The sequence below is a fragment of the Tetranychus urticae genome, unplaced genomic scaffold, assembly GCF_039701765.1.
Source record: "Tetranychus urticae isolate SD_2017Ah unplaced genomic scaffold, NJAU_TeUrti_SD_1.0 Scaffold_4, whole genome shotgun sequence".
NCBI lineage: Eukaryota > Metazoa > Arthropoda > Arachnida > Trombidiformes > Tetranychidae > Tetranychus > Tetranychus urticae.
Window position 1 is genome coordinate 81,282 of NW_028315836.1, and position 22,478 is coordinate 103,759.

Here is a 22,478-nt window from a genome sequence, read left to right on the forward strand (position 1 = left end):
AACTAGCATTAATTAGTCTTCCACCTTAATCATGGATTTATCAGAAAGAGGAGGAGATTCTGGTCAAGATAATTGCAGAGCTGTGGCAATTGTTACCGCAATGACTATGAAACTTTGTATTACTGTGACTGTTTTGACTGTTACTATGATGTCAACAGTTTCCAAAGTTACTTATCAATGTGCCTTTTTCATTGTTCTAGATGTTATTTTATTTCTGACGTTGATTGAAAAGTGGCCTGGATTGATTCGCTTCATGAGGATCCTCATATTTGGTTTAATCATTTGTCTAATCTCACTCCTAATTTGGTCTCTAGTAGTTATATTTGGTCGATTGTTTGTAAAAACCTCTTCCACTTCTGATCAAACAAATGTAATTGCAGTTTTTCAATTAACTTCTGGATTTCTTATCATTGATTCAGCGTTGATCTGTCTGATGGGACGCTACCGAGAGACCGTTAGTGATGCGAATCAACCTCACTGTCATTATGGCTGGTCTGTAGCACAGCCTATTAATGTTTGATTGGAAAACATCCTCAAATTCATTGCTCATATTAAAAATGATTGTTTGAAATTAAAGAGGTTGGGAAAAACGAGAGTTTTCATAGAGAAAGAAAACAAAACTGTAAAGGAGAGAAGAAAAATGAATGTCAATTTAAGGCAATAAAACAGCCAACTTCCGCGATTCCCCACAAAATTAAGTGAAGTGGATACTTCGAATCTTAGTTTTATTTCTACTTTTTTATCAAATTCTTCTATCGTCATTGATTTATGATTTATTGATGATTTACAGTAAATCCTCAGTTATTTAATATTTGAGCGCAACCTATTGATAATGATCAATATACTCAAAAACAGGTGAATTTTTTAATTGATGACAATGTCTCGTTTGAGTCTCGGAGAGAACAATTAATAAGTTCATATGATGATGATGATCAACAAGATTGTTTAGCCAAACTAAACAATATTTCTCAGCATTTGGAAAAATTCTGGTTTTCTGATGTAAACAAGTCTAGATCCCAATTTTGCTGCGCCATCTCTTGCTTTCTTTTTTTACTCAACATAACATAATAAAATGAAGGTTTTACTGTAGTTTAAATGTTGAATAACAGATGGAAGGCCTTTGCTCGTTATCCATTCCCAGTTCATGGTAACATTCAAAATGCGAAATAAACTTACAATTGTTGGACTGATGGTACCATGGAATGATTGAAACACTTCACCAAAGATCCTTTTTGGGAGTGATCAATGAAAAGATTCGTGATTATCTGAGACGAAAGCTTTAACTGAAAGATTGGCAAAAGCCTGGCATTTTACGAAAACTGTTACAATTTATTTTATTAAAGAGATTGAATATTTTGCACTCAATTGTTAATTATGATTATTGATGATTATTGAACATGATCAATAGAGACAATAACTTCAAGAGTTAATTAGATAATAAATAAGTTTATTGCATAACCATTAACATCTCAATTTGATAAAAAATATTGGAGTAAAAATGATTAAATATTTATGTTTGATTGTCAGTTTGATATTTGATTTGATAATAAATGCATTGAATCAACAATTACAATATAAAAAATTGTATAATTTTATACAAAAAGTCAGTAAACACATTTATCGATATAACATTGAAGCATAAATTGTTCACAAAATAATGATTTGCAATAGACATTCATCTTCGACACTTAATTACAATAAAGTGTTTGATATAAACGATTTAATAGTTGGATTGCATGTAAATATTGTGAATTTGCTTCCATAATCATTCCTTCCATAACAAGCAAATAATCAGATCCTTCGATGTTCCAAACTGTGCGAAAGATGAAGTAAAAGGCGTTGATTGTCGATAACTTTAAGATCTTTAATGTACTGGTCAATCTTGATTAGAGCAGCTTTACGAGTCGATGGAATGATTCCTCTGTTGGAATAATTAGAATTGGATGATCCATTGATCAGTGAATCCAATTTCATTGGTTTACTTCGACAGAATCTGAAAGTTCGTAAAGATTGAGATAACATCACCTAAATTGAGAAACAATTGAAATTATTAAATTGGTCGATCATTAATACTTAACACGAACAATGAAATCAAGCAAAAGATGGATTTCGGTGATTAAATCATTCATTATGAATGAGATGAAATGCCAACGTGATGATAAAAACAATTAAATAACAATTTATTATACTTTCAATTCTTACCATTTTTTCAAAGTTTATTAAATTATTTTCTAGATAAGTTTTGTTCCCTTCATGAGAAAATGTCATGTCTTTGAGTATTAAAGGAGTAAATGGTATTATCGGTGCTTCCAGTTTCGATAAATAGACTCGATATTTACGATGATTTCGCGAGGGATCGATCAATGATTCGTATTGAGAAAAGGTTCGCTTCAGTTTGTTCGGTAATCGTTCCCATGTTTGGGTTAATCGAGAAACTGCAATGTTACTTAAACCCATTGTTATTGCGAAAAATATGCTCAGATTCTGATGTTCCTTGCATCTGAAAACAGAAAAATAAAGTTAAAGTTGAATGAAAAACGAAACAAGAGGTTAATCAAGCGATACTCACAATCCAGCAACTTTAATGAATTTTCGTAATATTTGCACTCTTTTAGATAGACTCGTTGTTAAGACGATCTCGGTGACAACCCAATATTGTATTTCATTGAATAAGCGTAAAAATAGATCCAGATTTGCCGTGATGTGTCCAAATTTGACTCGCCCAAAAACATGATAAATAAACTCATACTGAAGAAGAAAAAAGATTGAACATAAACTGAATGATAAAACTGTTTGGATCAAACTGCAAGTCAATGAATAGCTCTGCGTGACTATTTGTTTATACACAAGAACTGAAGATATCATGCAAAACGAATCCGCGTTATGCAACATTTCATAAAGGTTCAGATTTACTCAACTTCTATCTTTGTGACTTGTTTCAGATCATCTTTTAAGTCAATCGAAAGACAGATTCAGAAAACACTTGAAACGATTAGGAAAACATTTCTCAAAATGAGCTTGATTAATGAACAAGATCATCGAAAGTGATTAATGAACGAAGTTGAGGGAAGTGAAGCAGTTGATCCGAACAGATTTATAACAAAGCTCACCTCATGAACGTTCTGAAAAAGTAACCAAGAATAGTAAGTTAAATAGTAAGCAATATCTTGAGATGAGATGTCTTCCAATGCAGATGAAAATGATTCAATTTTGGGTCCTTCTTGTTCGGGCAAAGGCGTCAATGCATCGATGTGGTCAATCAAGGAAACAAATATTCGTCCATTAACACTTAAACCAGTTTGTATGGAAACATCTTGATTGTCGAACAGAACTCTTTCTCCAGTCGATTTAACTTCAGCTAGAATCAATTCACCTTCTTCCTTGTTCAATCCCAGCTTATCGGCTGCAGCAATTTTAATGGCACCAGCAGTTGAGTCGATTGTCATCTTTAGAGTTGTATAAGTATGATCGGCACAATAAATGCGAGAAATGACTGAATAAGAAGAGTACAAAAGAAACAAAATAATCCGTTAAACTTGCAAATGTATCATTTCTATGAATGGAACGAGATTTATTGATTAAGAATCAACTAAACCAGGTAACACAACAATAGGTGAATGAACAAGTAAATAATGATATTCATAACATCAATAAATATTATAATATTAATAATATACTTTACATGAAATATTCATAACAGAATAATAACCTTTTTTCATGTTTAACATTCAAGGATTTAACCTGTTATTATTATTAACATTGCTATTAAACAAAATTCACTGAAAGACGCATAAATTTGAATTATATTCCGTCAACTGAATGCTTGACCTGAACAAAAGTTGAGATTTGACTGAAGAAAAGACTAAATGTTTTCAACAAACAAATTCCCTGAAAAGTTCATTCTATGCAAGTTGGTTCAATTGTCAGCAAACCCACTAGTATTCAATCACATGAAGATCCCGAGATACTCATATTGATACAAAGCATATTGACCTAAATTATTTGACAAAAGATCAAAATTATGAGTCGAATGAATACGGGCGATAACTGAAATCGAAAGTAGATTTATGTCACAAAAACCATTAAATAAGTTATGGTGGAATCGAGTATTATCGCATAAATATCTACTCATTGAATATTTTATGGGTTTCAATAGATTCTAAAGTGTTGCTAGTTCCTGTAAAAATATCATCCATTTACCTTATCAGTCGTGAAGTAGATTAAAGTAACAAGGAATTGTACGATGAGCATAAGTCCAAATTTATCATTTTGTTTCAATAAATGCACAAACTCGACCTTTATCCACAAAATACACTTTTAGTGTTAAACTTTGTTAGTAAATAGTACAACCTTTTGAACAAGTAGCAGCAATAAAAAGCATCAAGCAATCGTTACTCAAAGTTACTGGTCACAACATTCATTTATATCAATGCAGCTTGGAGTTTCAGAGCATACAAAGTAACACAATTTACCAAAGTTTCCCTTGTTTTCCTCTTCATAAACTTCAATTAAATCTTTTCCAACTTTGTTACCTATTGAGTTAATGAAACTTTTAGACCAAGCAAAATATCCAAAACAAATCGATTTCGACTGACAAAAAGTTGCTTCATTAGACTCATATTACGAGTAAATGGATCAACAGTTTTAAAATTTTGAACTAAATGCATCAACTGTGCACATTCCTTGATTTGGATTGTATCACATCGAAATGCAAAATTGAGTTTCTCATCACCAAATCAATTCGATCGACTAACTCGATTTCAGGAGTTAAAGTTATTCTAGTGCAAAGTAACCGTTCTGTTGAACACGAAGATTAGTAAATGAATCGAGTTCTGACTGAGCTGCATATTTCGGTCAAGAAATGGTCAACATGAATGAAGAATAAATCAGTTTGCATTGAGATAGACTTGGAGTGCTAAATTTGAAACAATTTTTGCTCTTTTATTGATCATTAAATAATGTTAGAGTAATCAAGAAAAGCATTTGATGGAAACAAAAAGCATGTGAAAATTTTATTTATTAGTTGAATTATGAAAATACTGAATAATAAGAAGATTACTCCAAGAGAAAAACATTTTCATGATCATTCATTATTAATGTTATTAAGTTAATATATTTAAACATGATGTTCAATATTGTTTGTGCCCTTTCATGGTAATCTATTCAATATTTACAATTCAATATTTAATGTTTGCTCCAGATTACAAGTTAACTAACTCATAATAGTCATTTGCATGTTAATCTTAAACAGTAATTTGATTACAAGAGGAAACAGAATAAACTTATTAATGATTGAACTCGACTGGGAAGCAAATTTACTTTTGTTTCGTCAACTGTTCAAATTGATTTAGAATCGAAAAGAGAAAAGTGAGGAACAATTTTCAATTTTAATTGAGTTTAGTTTTGTCACAGTTTCAGTCAAAATGAGTGAAAACTGTCTCTTTTTGATTCGCTTTGAATCAACTTTTAAACAGACGTCATCAGCCATTTTCATTATTAATATCATTATAAATATGCCATGAAATTTGTTCAACTACATTTCTGTATTTCTTTTGAAAATGTTTCTTTTGCAAAAGTCGATTCCATAATAAGCAGACCTTTCAAAATGAATAATCTCTTCTGAGCTTCTCAAATTATCAATATTTCAATATCTGCAATCGCTGTTCTATTATAATCATGTAATCAGATTGAGGTTCAAAAAGTTACATTCGTTCATCAGAATTTGCATTCAAAATGAAATATAATCAAAGCAATTCTCGATCATCATTTGTACTACAATTTATGAGAATAAGTTATTGAGCAATGAGAATTAGAATTTGAGAAAATATCTTTAGAAGATTTTAGAACACGAATAACGAATTCGAATCTGATTTAAACATGAATTAATTTAGTTTAACTTTGTTTAGTTAGAACGATAATATGATAGAACTTTTTGCTTACTTTCATCTTTGGGTTGAATTGAATTGAAGCGAAGATTGATCAAGAGCCAATCATCAGGAATGTTGGTGAATGCAATTAAATTATCAGTTAAGCCGTTGGTCGACAATCGACGAATAGGTCCAGGAAGATCATTCTTCCACTTCTGAGTTCCACGTAGAACGAGATCATCTTCGAATCGTTTCCTGTCCTTACAAATAGACTCTAAAAGAGCCAATTCATCTTCAAGGAAACCTTCATATTTGATTAGATCTGACTTGACCAAGTTATAAAGTTTATCAACAAAAGTAGTCACATAAGAATCTCGATGAAGAACTTCAGAAATGAGATTGAACCAAATCTTAACGAAACGAATCACTCGTTTCTTATTGCCAATAATAAACTCCTTTTCTTGTCGAGTATTAAGTAAATCAATTTTATAGTGTTTCAACAGGTAAACACAAAGTGCATCAGTTTTTAAGAAGACGATGTGAGTTAACACGAAATCTTCAAGAAAAGTGTCCACTGAATAAATCAATTCCAATGGTCCACCTCCTCGAAGTTGAACAGAACTGGGTAAAGCACAAGCAATTTCAGGAGGTGAAGTAACATCTATTCTGGTCTCCAAAAGATGTTCCAACATTTTCTCAGGAGTTCCAGCCAAAACCATGTACTTATAATGTGAACACGAAGATGAATATTTCGAGGTAACCTTTTGCTGTTCAACTTGTGGGTTGACTGTTGGTTGAGGTGAACCCGCTGTTACAGGTTGAGAAGTCGGTGGATAGTGATGACTGGACCCATTGATTGTTGATGAAGTCGATGATGGAATTACCTTGGGAACCATTTTACGTAGCAATAACACATCACGTCCATGCTCCTTCAAATGAACAGTGTTGGCCTCGACATCCCTCAAGATGCGATTAAAGTTATCCTTGTCAACCCTCAAGAAATGGCAATTGTCTTCATTGGTAATTATTGTCGCTGCTCGAGGAGCATCATTGACCAAAGCCAATTTGCCAAAATCATCGCCTTCACAAAGAGTACAAACAACTCCTTTACCAACAATGACAACATTAACAGTTCCTTTCAATATGATGTACCAACTTTTACCTGGATCACCTTGATTAAACACTGCAATTAAACGAGATAAATTGGAAGCAATTGATCAACAAAAGGAATCATGAGAAAGTGAAAAGGTTGACAGAAAAGGTGGAAAGCTGGAAACAGCAAGATTTAAACTTATTTCTCGGCAAATGCTCAGAATAGCTATTATATTTATATCTTCAAGGTAAGATTATTTGTTTGCTTTATCATTTCACTGAACTTTTCTTCTTCATTATTTGGTTAGATAACACTTGAGTTATAATAAGATTTGAAAATATTTTCATTCGTTTTTTTCGTATTTTTTGTTCGATCCTTTCAGTTTAATAAGCTTCAAATGTTTGCTTCATTGATTAACTGTTTTTTTAATCACTCAATTAGAATCTTTTTCTCTTCTTTCCGGAGATCGAAAGTGATTGAAATAAAAGAATTTCACATTTTTCTTGGTTCTTCAGAACTTCTCAGTTCTCTCAACAATGAAAAGGAAACACAAGTTATCAAAGTATATGAAAATGACAAGCGAACAATTGATGGGGAAAAATTTTTTCTCATCATTTTCTTTTCCTGCTCTTCTTATATAACGTAACAAAAATATTGAAGAGATGAACAAGTGCGGAATTATACTGAATAGCGTAAAGGCAATGTTCAAGATAAGGAATAGTACATCATGGGAATTGAAGGAGAACTTTTATTTAAAATTGAATTGACTTTCAGGTTAAGGTTTACGTTGCAATTGCTTCTTTCCTGTTTTTCCAGAAGGTATAACATGTTGAAAGGTTGGATCAGATATAAAATGAAAAAGTAGAGTAAAGAGTAAAAAGGTTTTAAACATTTCCCTGTGAATAAAAATAATATTCAGTTCATTTTCAGGTGTTTTCTTTGCTTCAATTGTTAAACAAGATTAATTGCTAAATTGAACTAATAAATAAATCTTTCAAGAGCAATAATTAGCTTTACTTTGCAAATGGTTGATGCAAATTGAAATTTACTAATTTGACATTTCAAGTGATGAAACAAAAGCAAAGCTAATTTTTGACTGACAAACCAGAAGATTATATCGCAACATGGGAAAATATGCAGACATGGTTAACACCGAGAAAAAAATTAATGTTCATTAATGGGATTAGACTGAATGTCAATTTGGCTGAAATTAAACTCCAAATGCAAATTAATTGTTTGTAACTCCAACGAAATTCAACTCCAAGTTTAAAGTTGCTCATTAAGGAAGATTCCGAGCATTCGAAACTGAATAAATCTTGAAACTGAAAAGCTCAATCTTATCTAACTGATTCCCTGTTAAAGTGATGAATTAAAGGAACTCTTGTAAAAATCGAAATGAAATCAATGCTTAAGCTTTAGTTGATTGATACAAATAGCATCCGAATGACTTTAAAAGTTCTGTTGGTCAGATTTGCCAGCAACATTCGTTTAGATTCTTGAGATAATTAGATTTCATGGAGAGAATAAAATGAAATGTTCTATTTGTATTCTTTTAATTGTCGTTTTAATGGCTGATTTTATAATTCTTTATGATTCCTTTTCAATGTTTTTTGTTTGCTATTTTTGTATCTGCTTCTTCATGTCATTTCAATGAAACTTTCATTGAGTTGAAATCGAAGGTTCATGGTTGATTTATAACTGTAATATTACATGACATTGTTATGATGTTAGTCTGGATGGATATCATTTTATCTTTTACATTATTCTTTAAAGTTTCAACAAAATGAAGAGAAACAAAAAGTAAAAGAATTTAAATTCAAAACTTTATATGGAACCAAATAGTGGTAACAACAACAGGTAATCATGATAAATGGCTCTTGTAGTTGCTTGAATTACATTAAAAATCAAATGAAACAATTCTTCTTCTTTACATTATTCAAGATAAAACTATTTTCTCATTCACTTCAAACTGAATTTGTTTGCTATTTTTTGCCATTCATTGAATTAGAAGATTTTATGAAATATAAAAATGACGAAGGAACAGATGAAAATGGAAAAATCGATATAAATTCATTTATTCAGAAAAGCTTTTCAGCTGACATTTAATCTCGATATTTCATTCTGTTACTTGATGCTTTGCCAGTGAAAGGATGAACAATGAAATTAATTTAAATTAGTTTGAGATTGAAATACTCACAAACAGTTCCTTTCCTTGGATGTTTTTCAAAAGCAATAACCGAAGCGAGTTCTTTGCGCACTGAATTTCCCAAATGTGATAGCGCCTTGATGTGCATCAACTCTTCATAAACTAGATCCACTTCTTCTGCACTTCGTTCTTTTGGACTTTTGCACAAGATGAGTCTGAAGTTCGCTTCGGGTGCAAGTGAATGGAGGGTCGTTAAACAATGGACAAGGGCACTTTCGGTTCTTCGTTTACCCTCAAAACTGGGTAAACTTGGTAAATCTTCTGAACGCAATGATTCGTCTTCTCCGTCAAAGATAAATCGATAGAACAAGTATTTGTCCCAAAACTGTGAATCACCCGTCGGTGAAGTAAGAACATTTTCTTCCAATAAAACTTGCAACATTGCTGCTGCTTGAGATCGAGAATGAATCCGTTTAGGTGTAACACTAGAAGCAGATATAAGCCAATCAACCAACTCTGAACCAACCAGGCAATTGCGATAAACAAGGCCAACATTGTATTTACGATCTCGAATCATAGAAGGATCATGGGCAATGATCAAGGCTCGCAATATGCGCCCAATCTGAAGCAGTTCGACGGATTGATCCTGCAAATAAAGATTCCAATCAAGAATGAGTCTATTAGATAAATACGAATACGAATGAATATGAATGCAAAACAGCATTAGTTTGCAATAGTTGTGTGTTTCGAATGTCGACTTTCTTTGCAACATTGGATGAATGGAGTTTAAATGCAAAAGTGCTTTAGAATGGATTTCGATTTGACCGATTTATTCGAGTATCAATTGAAGTTTTGTCAATAAATGTATTGCATTCTCTTGCTCATTCTCTTAGTCAACTTGCTAATCCTTAGATACTTCTTGATCTTAAGCAATTAATATCGATGAAGTTTTACTCAATTGATTATTGATTGTGTTGCAACTGAAGCAATTCAGTTCGGTTGTTGATATTATTTCTCGATCAACAATTGAAATCACCTTTCATCGTTCTCATGAATACAAAGTAACAGAAAAAAACTGTTCAACTCGACTGTAAAGGAACTGAGGGAATAACAAAAGCAATCATCTTTTTATCACATTATAAAGAATTATTAATACGACAAAAGAAATAAGGTTTCCTCTTCAATCCATTATTATTGTTATTCACTGAATAATTGCTTTCTTTATGAGAATAATTTGAATGGAAATATCATTACAAATACTATTTATCAAAGAAAATGACGAAAAGAATTAAAGTTTGATGTTTAAATCATGAAATTCAGACAGAAATGGAAGGGAATTGTTCTACTTTCAATAAATCTCATCGAATTAATAACTGTTCAATGGTTGTAATTAAATAAAAGACTGAAGAAGAAGAAGCAAAAATGAATAAGACAAGAAGATTCATAATCAGATAATTGTAACTGAACAAGTTAAACCCCTAATATTATTACAGACAATAAACAAGAATTATGTTCATTCTCATTGGAATCATTCCTTGGGCTAAATTGCAGTTATTTAATTATGAATATCATTTCCTTAAGGAAACGATCATCAAAAGTATCATTTTGCATTCATCAATAATTAGATGAATCAATCTCAAAGGGACGATTTCGAAGAGTAAACTCGAAGATCTAAACAAACATTTCTTAAGGAAATAACTTGAACAACATTTAAATAAAACAAATATTTCGTCGCAATTAACTCGACTTGTGATCTTTGGTTCTACTGTTTTGAGTAAAGACGGAAAAGCATTAGATTTGAAGCTCAATTAATCCAGAACAATGCACTTGATTAACATGATTTTGGATGGAATTGTTAGTCTTTCGCATTGAAACGAAAAAATCAAAATGATAAATCTAATTTTGCTGAATCTTGATGGAAACTTCTGTTTACTTGGCATTGTTGATTCAGTAGTTCATTGAAGCAAAAAGATTTACTTTTAAAAGTCTTTTCAAATCGTTCTGAATCTGAACTACAAAAAAGGGAAAATTGTGAACGAAATGCTGAACAATTTGAATATCCTCTTTTCAGTTGGAATTGAATTAAATGATGAAAAACGGAAACAATTTAATTGCTGTTGACCTTTATTAAAGCTCTGAAAGTCTCTTCAGTTTTACTCTCAACTTATTCAGTTAATGAACACAATTATTGACTGTTAATGTGAATAAAGTAAAATACTTATAAGTTTATGAACAATTTCATTGCTCAAATGATTAGCTTCATTACTACCAGAAACTGGATAAGCAGAACATTTAAGCTTATTTTGCAGTAACCAGGTAAAGAGGGAAGAAGATGAAGACAAGACGAGAATAGCAAACAAGGCAAAAATAACGATAATAAAAAGTTAACAAGTGACATTTTTTCATGTTATTTAGCTTAAGATCATTTTCTCGAGGGAAATCAATGGAAAAAGTTACCTGTTCAAAGTGAGCGTATAAAGATGGAAATTGAATAAAGAAAGATCAAGAAAATTATGATCCATGGTAAAGTAAACAATGTCGACGTTAGTCAATATATTCAAATCTTGCATCGTAATTGATGAACCTTCATTTAGAGCTTCAATATTGGGTTAAACGCATAAACTTCATGATAAGTCTGATTCGTGTTTCATATTATAGTCATTAACTATGATAATGAAATAATAAGCATTAACATTACTAAATCTCATTAATCATGAAAAGATTGAATCGACTGTAAGTTGACTTGTTAACAGAATTAATAAAAATTCACTCCCAGTCTAAAATGGATTTTTGTTTCCAGAATCAGGAAAATGAAAAATTGATTTCTTCTTAGAGTTATCATTCAATCAATTTTCATCAAAGTCTCGAGTTTCTAATTTTGCATTTCAGGTTGAGAATAAACTTTTCAAGATTATTATCGATACAGAAACTGCAGTTTTCTGTCAAATATTTATTTTGATAAGCGTTTTGGTTCAACAGCTGGGATTGATTTTCCCTTATTGTGTTTCTATTCAACAAGTTGCTATTGTAAATGAGAGTAAAGTTTAATGAATTTCATGATTCCCTCATTATATTTTTATAAACGACTTTTTTGCTCATGGAAATCCTAATGTTCATTGTTCTCCTGATGGATATTTAATCAAGAAAAATTTAACTTCATGAGGTAAAATAAGGTGAAGATGAAGACAAAATGAGGTTAAATTAGATGAAAGGAAAAGTAAAAGTAACCAGATTGTCAGGTGCAGGTAAAATAGAGGTTAGAAAATTGTAAGAATGCTAAACACACAGCATTATGATGAAGAAAAAAACAGTAACCAGAATAGCTGCTGATGAAGATGGAATAAGAAGATAAGAAAATGGCGAAATAAGAATTGTAAGAATCATGATATTATTACATGAGTAACTACAACTATTATTACTTATCTCATCTATTTTTTTATCTCTTTTCAAGCTACCTTTACCTGAACAAGTACATGTTTCCATGGACACTTAACAGGGAATGATAAAAGGGAATGATGAAGAATGATAGATAAAAAAAAGGATGAACAAGATGAAGAGCGATGATAATGATGATTGAATGAGTTTGGCAAAAGAGTAACACTTACCCGTTGGATGGACTTGAATCGATAAGACAAACTATCAAGAGAATTGTTACTTTTAGTTGAGTTTTTGGTTGTGATGATGTTACAGTTGTTATTGCTGCTGTTTTTGCTGCTGTTGTTGCTGTTGTTGTTGCTTTCAGAGCTTTGGTTAGTTGAGTTGCAATTATCATTAGTTGAAGTGATTCCGTTTGCCTTTGATTCTTCACGAATGCTCAGCGATTTATTGAATGAGGCTCTCTTCAGACAACGCAAACCCACCAAAGGTGTAACAATGTCAGTCATTAGATGTGAATTTTGATCCCATATCTCTTGGAATTCATCTTTTCGCACTCGAAGAAGAGTACAAGGTTCATTGGTTATGATGGAAACCGAGTGAGGTTTACCTGTTAACACTGATTCACCAAAAGCAGTTCCAACCCCAAGAGTGCAAAGAGTAACGACCTCCTGATACAAAGATGAAACATTTCTTAATTAGCATCGAAATTTCATTAATCATGTTGATGGAATATTTCCATGATTCGAAAACAATTTTCCTTGAAGCAAGTGAGATAATTAAGGGAATGAGGTGAAACAAAGAAAGCGAGAAATTAAAAGCTAAATTCATTAACTGTTTCAGCTAATGAACATGAAAATTGATTCAATAAAATCAATAAGTCGATACAAGTTGTCCATTAACAGTCATTTTTTGCATCTTTAAGCAATAATGTGATCAGTAGAATGCTTTTATCTGAAGTTCTGAGTTTAGCTGTTCTGGTAAAGAGTTCAACTTTTTCGTTTTATTCAATTTAGTTTTGAGAAATTGGTTGAAAATCAATTTGAATAATCTTGAATGGACTTTAAATTTGGTAATCTTTCAGTTAATAAACGTCAATTTGCCTTAACCTTACATTGATTTTACTTGAACATGATATTGCCTTTCAGAAAACTCTTCTTGGAACAAGATTTCTGCCATGATTAATCTGAATGTTACTTTAGGTTGACTAATAGTGGAAAAGCTTATGCATTATGACCTTTAGTGTGATCTTGTTTCGCATTTAAAGTGCATTTCATCATTTATCTTTTCATAAACTTAACACATTTTCATAGAAATGTTCAGATCTAAACACACAGTTTTCAAGAACCATTCAATGAGTTATGCCATTGAACGATGAAAACTTTCTCTCAACTATAAACCATTATTAAAGTAAAAAGCAAACTCAAACAACAAAACCAAATAAGTAAACAGTCTTTGGTTTATTATTAAACTAAAGCCAAAAATAGATTCAATCAGTTTACCTTAACATTGAAAATAAGGAAAATATTCAAAGTAAAAAAAAATGCATCATTCCGTTTCATGCACAACAACACCAGCCAATTCCACAAACAAAGCTTCCACCGTCTGTGTCGAATTGCATTTCGAGATGAAGACCAACTTGAAAATTCCTAGCACTAACAGCGAAATAAAAATGATCCCAACGTCACAAGGGAAAAATGCTTTTACGCTATTCATTCAAAGCAGAAAAGTTGAGTCTGAATCGGTTTAATCAAGAATTAACCTTAGAGCTGAAACACTAACACTTTCTTGGAATGGTTCATGTTAACCCAAATTCAATTATTTCGTTAGCAACACTGAACTATTTTAATGGCAACAAATACTTGCGGTAACGATCTCAAATCAACTCAAGAGTACAAATAAGCCACAAATGCTAATAAATGCAAATTGCAAAGTTGGATGTTTGGAAGCAATTAAAGGTTTTATTGCTCAAATTAAAAACTAACTTAAATTGGAGGATTTTGAATACTACAAAATAGCATTTATACATTCATTAGTAGCTTAATTGTGCAAAACTTAATAAACTGAACAACTCTCAAGATAACTTGATCAAAGGCATTTTATATCTTATTATCCAATGCTTTTAGCGTTTCAATCGATTTGCGAATTGAATGAAAAATAGAAATTGGTTTTTCAATTTAACCTTTCAATGTTGGCTGGTGGATGGATTCAATCAAACTGATCTTATAAATTAGGAAACAAGTTTGGTTACACTTGGAAATGTTCAGAAACTTGGTTGAATCTATTTTCTTGCAGGTTGAGGCCAACATGAAGTTCATTTGATTATTACTGAATTACCTTTTCTCGTTTCAGAAGCAACTTCTTTTTTCATATCATAGTAATACAATATTCATATTATATTATTTGAAAGCATTGAGAGTCGAAACTAACTCAACTTTACTTTTATCAATATGCTTTTTGAAGCATGCAACTGAAATGCTTAGTTGAGTAAAGTATAAAAGTATCAAAAATAAGAATTGACAGAACATCTTCGTCATCATTTCGAGACATTCAATGATTTCCAGCGAAAAGCTCAAGCTGATTGAATTTAATTTGTTTTCATTCATGTCAGCAAATTCAACATTTGAATTGCAAATTAGGGTTGAACAAGAAAAGGCTTTAAGAAAAGCCAAGAAGCCATTTTGTTTTCTTATTTTCTAATTCAATTCTTCTCAGAATTCTCAATTAGCTTTATTAACAATTCTACAAACATGAGAAAAAACTGTTTAATTGATAATTCCAAGAATTATTATTCGTTTGGTGCTAGTAAAAGTCATTTTATCGATTAGCAAATTGGAACAATTGAGTTTCTCTTCGCTTTCTCTTCGATTCAAAATTGATTCGCAATCAATTTGATCAAGTTTAGCTTAATTCATGTGATTACACAATGAAAACAATGAGACAATCAATAAACTGAATTGAAATGGATCAAGAATTGTCAAAAGGAATGGAATAAGTTATTCAAAGTCGACAAATGAAAAAGTTATTTGTTGACTTCAACTTTGATCCATCACAGAGGAGAGTGAAAAGTTAAATTGAAAGTTAATTAAATGTTCAGAGTAGTTATCATGTTATGAGTTGATAAATGGAAAGATCTAATGAAAAAAGAAACAATTTCTCAGCAAAAACAACAAAAGAGATGAAATTTTCGGTAAACTCATGAAATTTACATGAGCAAGAGAAGAAAAAGTTCAATGTCAAATCCCTAATCACAAACTGAAGAGCAACTTGTCAATTCATCTTCAGTTGCTTCAATAAACGATGAGTTAATATTTTGAACATTCACTCAATTTATTTTCATTTAAGTTGATAATTAAATTCATGTTGCACACAATCACAAGATTCTGTCATTAATAACTTGACAGCATTGTAACATCAACAAGTATCGTTCATGGAAAACAAACTCAAATCAAATTCTGCGAATTTTTCGTGATTTCTGTTATAAGAAGAACTCAATGAAGCTACAAGAATTGATGAATCGATATAGAGATTTCGTTGGACCTTCTCAAAGACCAATATAACGCTTTTCGATTTTTTGTAGAAAAGTTTGCAAAATTAGAAAATCAGTAAAAAGTTCAATTTTCTTCATTTGAGATTTGATTCGACTTTTTGTTGAAAGAATCTTGAGATTAAATCAACTTCAGTGACCAACATTTGTCAATGATTCAGCTCTGTTCATTCTTCAGAAAATTTCGAGAGTTTGGTTGTTATTGATCCCAATTGATAGAACTTTAATTTCTTGTTATCCCAAATCAATACAGAATTTTGACTGAAGACCATTGAGAAAAATGACCGGAATTCATTGCATGACAGATTGACAGTCAGACAGATGATAACTTATAAATGAAAAAATGAGTTATCCAAGTTATCATAACGTAGCAATTTTTTGTGAGTAGAAATATTTTCAACTCATTCTGTTCAATAATTGATGGACAAAATGGCATTTAGTATCTACGATGAAACCATCAACTGAACAGTTGAACAAAGTTTTTTCAGCCAAACCATAACAAGCTAATGATGAATCCATCAAATGAATAACCTGATGATTAACCGAAAAGTCAATCAACTCAGTGATTTGCCTTTTAGTTGAGATAATTTCGCTGAATATCGAGTTGAAGTGGCCGTTAAAAGGAAACGAACGAATTAATAGCTGATAATTGAATTTGAAGCAACAACAAATGTTTTGTGAAGAGATAATGTTAACCCTGATGATGATGGAAATCTGGTTAAACATGAAACAATAGAGTTACATGTCAAATCATCTGTAACTACAGAAAACGTTAAATCATAATGACAATTAAAGTAAACTTTGGAAGATGAAAAAACTGTTGAATAAACAGAAAAGGTAAAAAAAGGAAAAGGTAATCACAATAAATAAGTGAAAAGCAACAAGAATAAAGCTGAATAATCAAACATTCAAACTGAAAAACAATGGAAAACGAAAAGGTAACCTTGATCTCATTTGAAGACTGAAAATGAATAAATGCTTTAAAGCGTTTTCTCAAGATTCATTTTTAGCGTGAACACACCTTGAAGATTCTGTTTACTTTCACAGTTTCCTGTTTCAAGATATTCAATCTTGACTGTGACTTACACCGAGAATAATGTTTCCCATCTGATTAATTCAAGTTGAGAAAAGGTTAACCTGGTCAATTTCATTTATCGATTTACTTTTTTCTTCTTCTCTTCTCTGAATTACTCAAAGAACCATGAAGATATGGGTTGGTAAACATGATAATATTGAATAATCAGATCAAGTCACAAGTTATCACAGATTAAAGCATAATGATGAGTCAAAATGAAAAGCTAGGCTCAGTGAACATGAACCGAACAAGATTCAAATTGTCGATCATGAAAGCGAAGTTGATTGTAGTTGTGATTGAATTATCAGAGGAATCATGAATTTCCTGTTTACTAAACTTGTTAATCTTATCAAGACCATTTCCAATGTTTCCAATCAACATCAACTTCGATTTTTTTATTTCCCTTTCAACTGTAACTCGGCGACTTGATGAGCGATCATTAAATGAACATTTTATTTCATCTGTAATTTGCAAACTGATTGAAGAAGGACAATTGATGGAGAAATTGAGAAGATGAAAGTTTACCTGGAAAGATGTTTATTAAAGTGAATGAAAGGATAAGGAAAGGTTAAGAACAATTGAAGAGGTTTTATGTACTTATGTAGTTGGACATCCAATAATATTGGAAAAGGGATTTATCATGAAATGAAACAGAACAGATAAAAATGTTATTCAAACCTTTCGTTTACTTTTCCTTTTACTGTTGACCCAATACACTTTCCTTCGGTGAAGCATAATTATATGATTTAGTCAACATTTGATTAAACCTTTTGTGTGGCTGATGATCAAGTTAACATAACAACAAATTAATCACATTCAGGTAACCAGATGAGACAGTTGGAGACACTTTTCATGAGACTTTTCCGTTAATTACACTCAACAAGTAAATTCAAGTCAAACTGAATTACATCAAGATTAATGGTCACTTTAAATCCAGATAATACACACAGAGTTTCATGTAAAATGGTTATTAATGTCTTTCCAGTTGTGACATTTATTGATGAAAATGGTTAAACAATTTATTCAACAAAACAGATTCAAGTCAATGTTGCAAATGAACAAATGTCAAAATGTAGATTAAAGCTCAGTTATGGATTGACTGAGGAAAGAAAATGAATTTTTCTCTTCAAGCTTTATTCCAATGATGATGAATGAGAGGCGGTTTATTCAGATTGTTCAGTTTCCTTCTGCTGTTGCCTTTTATTGACAGATTTTCATTCTCATTCAAATAATCAATCAGATTAGGGATGAATTTAATCGTCACCTTGTTACGTCTCCATCACTTTTTACACGTGTCTTTCCCTGAATGTATCAATTACCTGAACACACAATTGGAACAAATAATTGGCTTTCTTTTTTTTCTCTCTCTCTCTTTAAAATTGTCATTTGTCCAAAATAAAAGTTGAACTTTTTTGCTCCTCCAACTCAACAACTCTCCATGTTGAACATGAAAAGGTTGAGTTTAAAAGCGAATGAACATAACTGAACAAATCAATTGAAAATAGTAAAGTGTAATTTAATCAAATTGTTCAACTACGCTGTTGCTCTCATTATTCAATCTAGTTAATCATCATTTAATGGAAACTCTTGTACAAACATTGTTCAATCCATTCAAGAATCATTCAAATGTTGCCCTCAATTTTTGCTCTCAAATCTCAAGAGTTATTGCTTTTCACTTTTATATTTAATTACGTGACTTGATGCTCAACCAAATAAAAATTATGAAAAAATATTCTTCTAATTAAAATTCAATTTTCAACAATTGCGTTTATTAACATCATGTTAACAATCAATGACTTTTTTCGAGTTCATTGCTGCACCATAAATCGACTTATTTGTGATTCTGCAAAAGATTAAAGATCTTTGATCGATGCACATTTATTTTACTTAAGCATAAAAAGTTTTCCGTCCAATATCATTCACTCGAAGCATCTGGATTTGAACCACAATTCCCAGAGTATTTCATTCTTTAGCTCATTTGCCGATGAATAGATAAAGTGCCTCAAACCAAATCAGATTAATCACTGAGATAATTGTCGAATCAAAGTTCATCATTTATCATCAAGAATAAGCTTAATTTTATGTTTATAAGTTTTCTGAATCGAATCACATTTGCGTACTTTTGGGTAGGAAATATTTGTTGCTAAAACTAACTCGAGGAAATCATTGAAAATGTTTTTCTTCTCAAAAAAGTTCTGCAACATTCAACAATTAATGTGAGCCCTGAAACGCACTCAAAAAGATTTTGTAGAAAGGAACGAAAATTCAGATTCACTTTTGACTCCCAAGTGGCTGATCAATTCAGGCATTTCGACATGATGACAACCTGAATTTCATGAGTGAATATATGTTTTTAGAAAATCTTTATTTAGAATCATTGCAATCGTTCCAATACTCTGATTAATCTTTCTTTTACCTTTAATATTGGAACCAAGAGACAATCATCCCGATGAAATATTCGTAAAGATAATTCTTGAAATAGAAATGAATCGAGAATGAATAACTCTGAATGGTTCAACACTTTTTCCTGATTCATCAAACTTTTCAAGTTTCAACTATTCATTGGAAATGAAGTTCATGACTAATGAAAATGTTTGAGCAAATATTTATTCAAATTTATCCAAAAGAGAAAATTATTAATTGAATGAAACTGAAATCGAAGGCGAAATGAAAGATGAATGAAGAAAAATAAGTTGATCATGAAATATGGAATATTAAAAAATTAAAAACTCCATTTAAACTGAGTTCGTGAAAATTATTGATCAAAAGCATGAAATGAAAAAGCATTTTAAAGGTTAATCCGGAAACAAATTTAATGAAAATGATAAAGCATTTCATGGAATAAAATTTGACATTAAAAAAGATACAAAAAAAAGACTCGAGGCATTATTTGAATTATCGCCTTTGAAAGGTTTACAAATCGCAATTTGATTCACAATGCTTATCAATAAATTAATTACATTGAAATACAAGTAATACATGAATATGATTAATTAAATGAAATGATGAAACATGTTCGATTCTATTCATTTTATTCTTTTCTTTTCTTCCATTCTGATAACATTCAATATATATTGCGATGAATGAATCAATTGTCAAGCGCCATTGGAATATGCTTCAGGGTATATTCATTAGAACTTGTTTGCTTTTCATTTATTTTCCACTCAACAGTCAAAAAGCTTGCTACACTTAACAGCCATTTTCTTATTAAATTGTGAATGAATATTCACCTGAATGATATTCATGAATCACACAGTTGGAAGATCATTCCATGATATTGATATGAAAAAAATAATCATCAAGAACGAAGAATCACAAGAGTTGAAATGATTGATCAATTGATTGAACTTCATCTTATTAGTTCTGATAAAACGAAATTTCTTCTGCAATCAACTCGAGATATTCAGTATTAATATTATTCTTCCATGAAATTGGCTAGATTTAAAATTCAGTCGAACCAATCATTAATAGAAGGGAAACTTGAAAATTATTCATAAAGCACTGAGTTCCAACAGCAGTTAACATGTTTAATGAGCTCAAGTAATGAATTTAGAACAGAATCAAGTCAAGATCCAAAGACGAATCAGCCATCATATTCATGAATATCTTGCATCCATTAAGTTCACCTTTTTAATTTTCTAGATAATGGGTATTCTGAATATTAAATGAGTTCGATAAGAATGTGATGTCAACAATCTTATCGCATTTATTCCAACTTTCAAATTCTTTTCTCAACCGATTTTTTGATTCTCCTTGAAACTGGTTTTCCAAGTTAGTTAAATCACAATTAGATAAGTCTAATCATTTCAACTCAACCTATCAAAATTGACTAAATATCATGTTCAACAGACGGATTGTGTTCGACCTTCAGACTTAAAGGATTAGACTTTATAATCTGTAATCTCATTTAAACATAATAATAAACAATTAAATCTCCTGAGGATCTGATAAAGGTTTGGAAACATTTAGATTTCAATGTTTCTTTCAATGTTCATTTGCTCAATGTGCTTATTGGGTTCACTTTGTTTCTCTAATTTGTGTTCATCTCTTAAATTTTAAATCATGTTCTTGTTTCAAATGTGCATTTTATTCCTGTAAATGTTCATGAAATGTTCTGAATCACATGTAGTTTGACCCACAAGAACAAATTAACTGTAACCTTGGAGAATTTGTTTCTTTTTCTTTATCCATTGTGAGTATTTTGTTTCCATGTTATTCACTTGACCTGCTATTCTTTCAAGTCCAATGTTCGTTTAAAAATTAATTGACTTGATACTTTGTTGCTCTTTGAATCATTGATCTTGTGAACTCCATGTCAACCTGATTCTCCATTCTGACATTTTCTATTATTAGTTATTCGATTTTTTGGAAAGGTGAAATTTTACAAAAAGACTTTGAAATATTGTCAAACTTGCCTGTTGCTCCAAGAATTTTAAGAATGGAAACTGATTGAAGTTATCATGTTGCAAGATGGAAATACATAAAGTGTCATGAATCTGACACAGATTGCAATGGAAAATGTGGATTCGAATTTCAGGAAATTTTAAAAATGAAAATTTCCAACATTACCTTTGCTTTCGCATTGACTTGAACATCCAAAGATCCTGTAACAACGGCATACCAATTGAATGCTTTATCTCCTTGCCTGAAAACTTAAGACGAACAAATGAAAAACAAAAAAAAATGAAAAGATGAAGAAGAAGATCAATAGAGATCGATTTGGATGATGAATGAAAATAAAAGGTAAAATCAAAAGTATCGTGAAATTTTGACAAAAAATGGAGAAAAGAACAGAAAAAGGATGAAAAAAGCATTTCTTTTCATTTCTCAAAATTCAATGAAAGGTAATGAGAAAAATATGGTTGGTTAAATTGTTGTTGAATTACAATTTAATTAAAATTGGGTTGACTTGATCAACAATCCAATAACTTTAATATCATTCATCATTACTTTCCTTTCCTTTAATCGGCTTATTAATGTAAGCCTTAATTTAATAAGGTTTTATCATTTGTTGAACGTTAAGAAGATGAAAAGAAATGATGATCATCATGATAACTGTAATCATCATTAAAGTTTGATGAATTCAATAGCAACCTTTGTCAACAATTGAAAGTTTCACTGGCATTGTCACTCTTATTGTTTCATTTTTAATTTGCTTTTTCAACTTTTCTCTCAACAGTTTATTTTAATCAACTTACCCACAACTGATTTATCAAGTCGCTCAACAATTGCATGTTTACATATCTGTTGGAGTAGAGATGGATGCATTCGTTGGAAGAATCGAGTTAATTTCAATTTACCAACAATGTTGTCAACGTCATCCATGGTTTTCAGTTGAACAAAGTGTCCATGAAACAGTAAATATTCACAAGGGT

General features: G+C 31.0%; 1 protein-coding gene across 2 annotated transcripts; it reads right to left on the minus strand.

The window, feature by feature from the left end:
• Positions 1-1,515: 1,515 nt before the first annotated feature.
• On the minus strand, positions 1,516-22,434 carry LOC107363025 (rap guanine nucleotide exchange factor 4-like). Of its 2 annotated transcripts, XM_015930190.3 has the most exons (9): positions 22,302-22,434; positions 21,673-21,755; positions 12,712-13,152; positions 9,158-9,752; positions 5,941-7,050; positions 3,111-3,493; positions 2,570-2,748; positions 2,203-2,500; positions 1,675-2,025 (listed from the first exon to the last, which is right to left on the minus strand). In XM_015930190.3, exons 1-9 carry the CDS (start codon positions 22,426-22,428, stop codon positions 1,792-1,794), a joined length of 3,450 nt encoding a protein of 1,149 aa, XP_015785676.2. In that variant the 5' UTR covers positions 22,429-22,434; the 3' UTR covers positions 1,675-1,791. The 2 variants fall into 2 exon arrangements, with proteins under 2 accessions (XP_089126085.1, XP_015785676.2); XM_089269959.1 differs by lacking the exons at positions 21,673-21,755; positions 22,302-22,434 and adding an exon at positions 17,782-18,195 and having other exon boundaries at positions 1,516-2,025.
• Positions 22,435-22,478: the final 44 nt, after the last annotated feature.

Excerpts from the sequence above, each read along its gene's own strand:
- LOC107363025 (XM_015930190.3), bottom strand. The coding sequence starts at position 22,428 with ATGGATGACGTTGACAACATTGTTGGTAAATTGAAATTAACTCGATTC. Across the intron at positions 9,753-12,711 it reads GATTCAAGTCCATCCAACGG|GATCAATCCGTCGAACTGCT; the intron begins GTAAGTGTTACT and ends CTTTATTTGCAG. Across the intron at positions 2,501-2,569 it reads TTCATTAAAGTTGCTGGATT|ATGCAAGGAACATCAGAATC; the intron begins GTGAGTATCGCT and ends TTCTGTTTTCAG.